The following is an 8,888-nucleotide window of genomic DNA, read 5'->3' as shown; positions in this document are numbered from 1 at the left end:
CTGAACCAGCACTGTGTTAATGTCTTTACCTAGTAAAATCAAAGTTAGAGAATTAGGGAGTGGCAGGTAGTGTTTTTAGAACTGAGAAACCCTTTGTATTACATACGAATGGTTTGAAAGAGGTTGATTTTGTTAGCTAATTCCTTTTTACCAGAGTTGCAGGTAGCCTTGATCGTGTTTGTAACAGAGTGAGAAAAGTTTTCTGTCAGTGTCATTGTACCCAAGTGCTGTCATTTGGCTCTTTATTACAGGTGATAACTGGTGCTCTGCAGTCCTTGGTATGGATTTTAAAGTTCCCTTTGCCTTCTGTCAGTACGCATCTGGAGTCACTGATCAAGCAGCTTTTCCTCTTGCTGAAAGAATTTGCCAAGACAGGAATAGCCAAAGGCCAGAATTTCCACCTGGTTGTGAGCTGTTTCAAAGTAAGTCAGTCCCAGCTCTGCCCTCTTCTACTTTAGGATTAACGTTGTAGAATGAGAGTCTTCCAATGGCAATTCCCTCCTGCAGCTGTCCCTGGAGAGGTAGTCTGGACATCACAAGGTAGCAAGGGAAATGTGGCCTTGCTGATTCTTTCCCAAGTGAAAACTTAGAGAAAGTTACCCCCCCAAAATGCACAGCTTGGATCTGAAGAAGTCTTTTTATAGAAGCATATTTGCCTTCTTTCTTCCTTATAATAGTATCTTGTTACCACCCTGTCTTTTGAGAGGCATCAGTTTTGTACTTGAATAGCTTGCTTTTAACATGATTAAGTGCACTAAACCCTTGCAGCTGAAGTGAGACAAGGGAAGGAGGCAATTAATAGTAGTAATAACTGCTCTTTCAGTGTGCAGTGTCTTCCTGTAGATGTCTTCTAAATGTGTTGCTGAATTAATTACAGCTTTACTGAGGAGTTAGAGTAATTCATACTGACTGCCAACGCCAAAAGAATTTTCCCCTCTTCCTGGCTGTGTTCCTGCATCATGGTTTATGTCTGTGAATATCCCCCCTGATTTCAAGGACTGGTCTGAATTTGTGTATTTGCTTGTGTTCAGTTTTTGTCTCAGAATTGCCAGCTGAAAGCAAAATGTGACGAGAACAGTGTTTGCTGCATGCTTCAAAGCAGCAGTTCGTCTTTTCAAACCTAAGTGGTGTATAAACAGTCTGGCTTTGGTGTGGGCTTATGTTTTATGGCACGGCATATGTGTATTGACAATGTGCAATTTGATTTTGTAGTGTGTAACAATACTTGTGAAGAATGCAAAAAGTCAGATAACAAGCAAACAGCTCCAAGTGTTGCTTGGCTTTGCTGAAGAAGACATTTATGATTCATCACGTCAAGCTACTGCCTTTGGTCTTCTCAAGGTATTTCTGTGCAGCAGGTGTACGGGTTCTGTGAGCCACTGGAATGGCAGCGATTCTGCCTCTTGGTGAAAGGCTGTACTATCTCACATCAGGAACAGGCCACAGAACCACAGAAGCAGCAAAGCTTTCCTGTTTGACTTGTAGTCGGCATTTAAAAATTTTTGGGAGGCTATTTTATACACATGCATATGAGGATGTATTTGGGTCTGAGGAAGTTTTTGCCAAAGAATTAACATCCCTAATCATTAGACCAAGTGTTCTGTCTCCTCCAAAAGAAATAGATATGGATTTGTAAGCCACCTTTTTCACACACACCCTTTTTTTTTTTTTTTTTTTTTTTTTAAAGTTGTTCTGGCTATGTTTGAAGATGTGAAAAAGTCAGTGTTAATGTATCACCTGAGACCATTGTATTCCCTGGTACTGCATCTCACACTGTCAAGCAAAATGACATGACTCCAGCTGTGCTTTCATGTTTTCAGGCTATTTTATCCAGGAAGCTGATTGTCCCTGAAATTGATGATGTGCTGCAGAAGGTTGCCCAGCTGGCCATCACAGGTCAGAGTGAACCGGTGCGAGTCCAGTGCAGGCAGGTTGGTAGAATGGAAAGTCTCTGATCTTACTTTACTTACAGCAGTCTGACAGGCTAGAGGGCTTAGTGTGACCATCCCAGCTCTCAGACATGTGCCTGAACCCCTCACCCCATTTCCCCTTCTTACTAATCCTCGTTCCCCTTGTTATCTGGCTGGCTTTAGTTCTTGTGACTGATGCATAGCAGAATGGCAGACTGCTTGCCATAGTGAACCTTCAGAGAGCTGCTCAGCAGCAGAGACACGGTCCCTCCTTTGGCGGCTTTTAGACCAATGTAACTAAGAGTCCTGCCCTTTTCTGAATCCCAGCAGAAGAGAACTTGCCACAAATCCATGATTCCTTCCCACTGCTTCCTCCTCCTTTCCGAGCTAAAAGCAACCAAAAGACAGAATTGGCTGCTTCATTTCGAGCACTGGGACATGGATGCAGCAGGAGCTGTGCATAACCGACTTTTCCATTTCCATAGTTACAGGATGAATTTTGAAGGATGGAGAATCTCTCGTAAGACAAGCCTGCCCCATTCAAGCAATACTCTAAAGCCTGATCTGGCAATTATCAAATGCCCACAGATCCTGTTCCAGGCATGGAGCTTGAGAGCAGTTGTTGGCCCCTTGTGTAATAGGAACCTAAACACACAGGAGAAAGGGCTGATGCACATAAACTTGCTGCTCCATCCATTTTCTTCATAGCCTTTTTACAAGCTTTCCTGAATGTTTCTTGTAACTCCCCTCTGTGTTGTGTTTTATTTTTTCTTTCCAGATTTACTTAAAATATATTCTGGACTACCCCCTTGGTGACAAGCTGAAAGCCAATTTGGATTTCATGCTCGCACAACTGGAGTGAGTATCTATTCCAAAAATATCTCTCAGAACAGAACCTTGTTGCTTAAATGTGACTTTAGTCGCCACCTAAAGGGCTGTCTGTGAGGAGGGGAGGGTGTGGCTGAAGTCTTGATTTTCCTGCTTCGAAAACACTTCCCTTTTCCAGAGATGGGCTGTTTGATAAAGCAAGCCCTTTTTCTCTTCCCTATTTCACAGCTGGCTTTGTTTTTTATCTTTTTGTAAGCAAAGGTTCTATTGTTTTCTTAGTGGTTAACCCGCTCCACTGGTTGTGAACCAGGTGAACTGGAAAATCCAGAAAGAATAAGGGAAGGTGCATTTATAGGACTGCTATCCCATGGCAATGGTCTCAGCTGCAGTTGCAGGCACAGTTGACGTGCCTGAAATCTCCTCCTGAGCACACCCTCTCCCTTGCTGAAGGTGACAGTAGTTTACCATGTTCCCCAGCACCATAGCACAAGTGCAACTGTGCTAACTTAAGTTGGCTGGAGCCCTTTTTTGTCTGTTTGTCTTTCTGTGCCCGTTCTCTGTGAGATGGAGCCAATGGGCCTTTTGCTTCTCTTAAATATCAGACCAGGTCTGGTAGCTGTTGTAGAAAGATCCCTGTCAGTGTGTGTTTCTGGCATTGGCCATTCTTGTAAATTGTTAGCAACTTTCTAGAGTATTAACCCAGTCTTAACCGTTAATCATTTCCTCACAGGTACGAGTATGAAACTGGAAGGGAATCTGCACTGGAGATGATTGCGTACCTCCTTGACATGTTCCCACAGGTAACAAGCACTCCTTGATGTTCCAAGCATCAAGCAGTTACTGCAAGTTGCAGTAACAGCATTTTCAGAGCACTTTATTTTGGGAGCACTTGGTAGTTCCCATCATCTCTTATCATGAGCAGAACGTTCAGTTATCTCCAGAGAACCTGGCTTTGCTCCAAAAGAGAAATGACATGCTGGAAAGTCTGCAGTACTTCTTTATCTGATGTGCTCAGTCTGCAAGTAAAATAAAGCTCTGTCAGCTGGAGTTTGGATAAACTTGATGGTGATTTATGCCAGGAAGAAACACAACCAGTTTAGGAAATGGGGTATGAATAGAAAGTGAAGTCTAGAGTTTTCTCATTGTGGTTTTTTTTACCATTTATGAGGGATGTTGTTGACTGAACTGGTGTGTGATGTACCATATCTATTTTTTTGGCCTGACTGGAGAGGGAGGGCTTCTCAGTGGGGGGGATCAAAATGAAAGCTGAAAAATAACTGTGCGTCTGTGCAGGATAACATAGGCAAAATGCTAAGGTGCCTCCAAGCTCTGCAGCTGGAGCAAGACTGAGTATTCAGGAGACTGAGAGAAGTGCAATCAAGCGAGAATTTGGGAGGAAGGAAGAGAAATTCTGCACAGTAAGCTGCGCTCCACCGCTGCCTGCTTAGATTTAGTATCTCAACTTAGTTCCCGGCAACTCTGTAAAGTAACAAAGAGCTGCTGTCTCTGAGAGGAGGGCCCTTGGGCTGCTTGCTGTAGTGCTGTGGGACTTCTGCCTGTTTCAGTGAGAGATGGGCATGAAGATGCCCTTTAAGGTTTCACGTGTCGTTGCTGTCCCAGGGACACGTTAGCAAGTCTGAGTCAGAGCAGGGCTGGGGCTGCTGTACATTCTCTGTGTGCTCCAACAGCTGGATCATCCCGTCCTTTCAGTTCACCTGCCTTGATGTGGACCCCACTCAGAGCTGACATTATTCCTATATGCTGTGCAACAAATACCCCTCTTTTCCCCTTTTAGTGCTAGAAGCTCCTTGGGCTGTGTGCTAATGGCTAATGACTAATGGTCGTTTCTTTCTAGGATCTCCTCCACAAATACTGCGAGCTGTTTTTTCTCTCTCTTTGTATGATGATGATAAATGATGACTCTGCCAAATGCAAAAAGATGGCGGCTTTGGCGTGTAAATCTCTGCTCAGTAAGATAAACAGTGAAAAACAAGATCTGATGTTTTCGCTGGTCACAGAGTGGTTTCACAGCAAGAAGGTATTCTTTGGTCTTTTCACTGACCAGGTCTGAACTCTGTTTGGGGGCTGAGTAAGATTAAGGCAAGTGGGAGATTGCTAATACCAGGTCTGGTGGATTGGTGGGTTCAGTTACATCTGAGTTAGTAGTTTTGGGAAAGGAGTATGTACAAGACTCAGCTTAGAAGAAAAGCTCTTTAAAGCTGGGCTCAGGGCCATAGCGCTTGCTAGTAAGAAGAGCGAGAAATGGTATAGCTTCATAAAGCTGCACAAATGTGGAGAACTTGCTACTGCTGTAGGTCAGCTTACAGGTTTCCCAGCTGCATTGCGCTGCTTTCTAACAGTTCCTCTTTTGGGTCAGGGATTTCACCAGGTGTGGTTTTTGCTCAAGTTAAGGGTTTGAGCAAATTCCTTAAAGCTCTTCTGATCCCAGTAATTGGCTTTTTGTGCTGTCTTTAGCTCAAACTTACTTCATTCTGTCGCTGGCAGCTGGAAGGTGGCAAACCTAGTCATATTACAGATCTCCCATTTTGATCTGGGTGCCTGGGTGTTTAGTTATTCTCAAACTGGGCTCAGGTTCTGTCCCTATACACGAGTGGAGTAAGTGTTCTTCAACACTTCATCCTTTTCATCTCTAATACGTTCAGTTCTGGTTTACAGCTGTGTGCTGCCTGCTGCATTGTGAAGAATCAAAGAGTGCAAAGTAGGGCCCAGAGCTTTGCAGCTGGGAACTGGGCTGGAAAAGGTATTTCAGCATTCAGGTTTAGGGTGTGTTTCCAGGGATAACTTGTGCTGCCAGGCGCTTTTGTGCCTAGCTGACAGCATCTCCTTTTTTCAATAGTACTCTGAAAACCAGCTTCTCTTATGATGCTGTTGCTGCAGGCAAAAGTAAGAGTTGCTACCAGCTCTTGCACAGGGGTGCTGCAGGATTTGATTATCAAGAAGTAACAGGGGTGTTATTCTTTCTGTTGGCAGAGCTCACACAAGAGGTTGGCTGCCCAGGCATGCGGTTTGTTTGTTGAAGTGGAGGGAATAATGTTTGAACGGCGGCTTGAAGCTGTCCTCACCTTGATTGAAAAAGAAATCAACCCAATTAATTTTGAAGACGTAAGTAATTTTTCCCTTGTGTGAGGTTTGGGGAAGGAGAATTAAGAAAACGGAAAAAGAGAAGAGCGAGATAGGTTTAACTGTTGGACCTACTGTTTGGGACTGAGGAAAGACGTGAAACACACACATTTCTTCTGAAGGGCACCTCACTGACCTAGAAACGTATTTTTTTGTTTGTAAGCCCAAATTTGATGTCATGTGTCACACAGCACAAGGGGCAAAGGAACTTTGCAAAGCCACCTGGCCTGAGCCTGCAGCCATACTGCGTAACCAGCAGGTATATTGCTCCTTGCCTCGGCCTTTATCAAGAGCTGTGTGGGTGGACGGGGCTCTTGAGACAGCCCTCAATTCCAGGCTTTTGGTTTTTACCTGTATGACTTGGTCGGTTGACAGCATGTAGCAGTACATATGTCAACGTAGCTTTCCCTGCTTTCTGGCCTTCCCTGTGGTGGCAGGAGAGGAGGGACTGCTGGTTGGGTTTTTTTTTTTATTTATTTAAAGTGGAGGTATAAAAAAACACCGTCAGAAAAAATGGCAGGGTGTACAGGTAGCACTGGGATGGGTTGGAATCTGTTTAGCTGGAAAACAGCCTGACAATTACACTGACAACATCTGTTAAACTGGGAAATGTCTGTGCTAGCTGCAGAGGCTTGTGTAAGTGTGGAGGGTCAGGAGCGCATCACTTGGGACTGTCTGCTTTGTTCAGTGTTACCTACAGCTTCAACTTTCAAAGGAGTTCCGTTCCTGTACGTCAGACCATGGTTTTGTTATATGTAAAATCTTTTTAGTGCACATGATTACCTCAGAATAATGAAGCTGCCTCAGATTCTGCTTGGCATGTGATAATCCCAAAGAGATCCCAATCACTGTGCCTGGGGAGTGGCCATGTATGTTACTAATGTGCAAGGGGAACATGCTGAACAAGAGAGAAGAGCCTCAGGGTATGTAAATTGGGAGGAGATGAAAATAAAATACCTGCAGTGAGGAGAAATTGAGTGTAATTGCCCCCTGTGCTGCGACATGCAGCTGAAGCACTGACTGGTTCTATCAAGCCGGCTGGTGGATGCAGGCAGGGTGAGGACCTGAAGGCGATTTGGTAAAACACAGTGCACACGCTGTTGTCATAACAACGTGGGGCTTCCCAGGTGACGCAGGCAAATCTGAGCTCAGCTTGGCTCTAATAATGAGAAGCAAACGTGCACAAATACTTCTATCAATGTAAATGATATGCACTCCGTGTGTAATTGCTTGCATTTAGAAACTGAAGAGTTTATTACAGTAATGTCTGTATAAAAAAAACCAAGAATGATTGTAGTAATAATCCCTCCTGCAGAGGATCAGTCTCCAGAGGAAATGCTTTAGTGGAGCTGCTTCTCTTCTGTTTATTTTGGGAATTGGGTACAAGTCAGTCTTCTGTTTCTTTGCAGGGTTGATCTGCAATTTATCTAGTAGGGTAAATAAGCACTGTCTTCAGGTTCTCATAAGCATCTTTCTTGACTTGCTGATTTTATTAGATCACTGAAGAGGAGGAGGAGAAGGCTGCAGATAGGCTGCTATTCAGCTTTCTTGTGCTGGTGACAAAGCTAATCACCGAGTGCAACTTGATTCAGTTAACCAAGAACAGGGATGTTGTGAGCAATATCTGGGGTAAGTATCAAGAATTATTACGGCTGTGTTACCAGGAAGGTTATTTGTGTGCCATGTGGTTTTTCACAGCCTAATATAAACAACTGAACTTTGTCATACAAGGTTTGCATGCTGCAAAATGCTAATACATTGCAGTTACTGGACAGTGAAAGAGAAAGGGTTACATGGTTGATAAAAACAACACACCCTCTGTCTTAATCACTGGAAAGCATTTTCTAATATCCCAAGAGCAAATAGTTGCAAACTATTGCATGTTTGACCTTAATTACATCCTCTTGGATGAAAATGTTCCGTTCTCCTGGGAAGGTGAGATTTTCTCAATGAGATCATACATGCCAGCCAGCAAGCTATGACACATGTGGAGTAAATACAGTGTGTCTGCTGGGATGGCAAGGCCTGGAGGTTATTTCAATTTCCCTATGAGTGAGATTGTACAACGTCAGGCTGGCTTATTGGCATCTCGTTGCTTTGTTTTTAATTACTTCTATTTGCTGCTATCAGAAGGTCTGGATCTGGCTGGTTAATGTCTTTGAAGAGTTGAGCATGCCAGGTGCCTTTAGTGAGGTATGAGATAACCCTTGTAAAACCTGGATTGCTTGGTGTTGTGCAGCTTGGGCAGAGGCAAGACAAGAGGGCAACTTCATCTCTTCTCTGAAGCACCCTCAGCCTCCATCCAGGGGTTTGACCTGACCATCTGCAGCAGGGCCAGCTCACCCAAGTCTCACAGCAGCCAGTCCCCAGACATCGTGGGCAGATGAGCTGTAGCACTGAGTCCCTGAGAGGACCATAGTTGCTGCAGAAACATGACTTGTCAGCCAGGATCAGAGCAAGTGTCTTTTTGTGTCGTGCCCCCTTTTCCTGCCCAGCTGCCATCACCTTCCAGCAATGACCCCGTCTTTGGATGTTTGGAAGTACTGTTCAAGAATGCCTGATCACCATGGGGGCCTTTAGCTATCTGTAGCTTTTTGCTGCTCTCTGGTTTGGCTGGATAGAGTTGCTAGGAAGCCTTTGATTATGTTCTGAGCAGATGAGCACAGTTCATTTCCTTCGCCTTTTTATTGTAGCATGTGTTGTGGTAATTTGGAGGGACCTTGTTCTGTTTCTGCTGTCACTGAACCAGCTCCTGTGCTGAAAGAGGTTTTCTTTCCCCCAGGCCATGTCCAGTCTCACCTGTGGTATCCACACAGCTGGGTCTGGCTGACAGCTACTGAGATCTTTGGTTTGTTGTTTGCATCTTACAAGCCAGAAGATCTTGTCAACAAGTGGAGGGAAAGAAAGGCAGGGAAGAAGAAGATGTCAGCAGAGCTGTCAGCATCCACAGTCTTCTTGACTGCTGAACTGGACAAAAAGGTAATGATATCTGTGTGGTTCTTCCCCCCC

At 44.4% G+C, this 8,888-nt stretch overlaps 1 protein-coding gene across 1 annotated transcript in view; it reads left to right on the top strand.

Annotated features, from left to right (window-relative positions):
* The window catches only part of UTP20 (UTP20, small subunit (SSU) processome component, homolog (yeast)), a 70,958-nt gene that overhangs the window by 57,162 nt on the left and 4,908 nt on the right, over nt 1-8,888 (top strand). The window contains exons 49-57 of the mRNA XM_009894413.1: nt 252-422; nt 1,213-1,341; nt 1,821-1,931; nt 2,689-2,768; nt 3,469-3,538; nt 4,594-4,776; nt 5,730-5,861; nt 7,376-7,508; nt 8,662-8,858. Coding sequence (XP_009892715.1) covers nt 252-422; nt 1,213-1,341; nt 1,821-1,931; nt 2,689-2,768; nt 3,469-3,538; nt 4,594-4,776; nt 5,730-5,861; nt 7,376-7,508; nt 8,662-8,858 — 1,206 coding nt within the window. The remainder of the gene's footprint in view (nt 1-251; nt 423-1,212; nt 1,342-1,820; nt 1,932-2,688; nt 2,769-3,468; nt 3,539-4,593; nt 4,777-5,729; nt 5,862-7,375; nt 7,509-8,661; nt 8,859-8,888) is intronic.

This window comes from Charadrius vociferus, unplaced genomic scaffold (genome assembly GCF_000708025.1).
Source record: "Charadrius vociferus isolate BGI_N301 unplaced genomic scaffold, ASM70802v2 scaffold871, whole genome shotgun sequence".
NCBI lineage: Eukaryota > Metazoa > Chordata > Aves > Charadriiformes > Charadriidae > Charadrius > Charadrius vociferus.
Note: the sequence above shows the minus strand (reverse complement) of the source record. Positions and strands in the feature narration are given on the sequence as shown.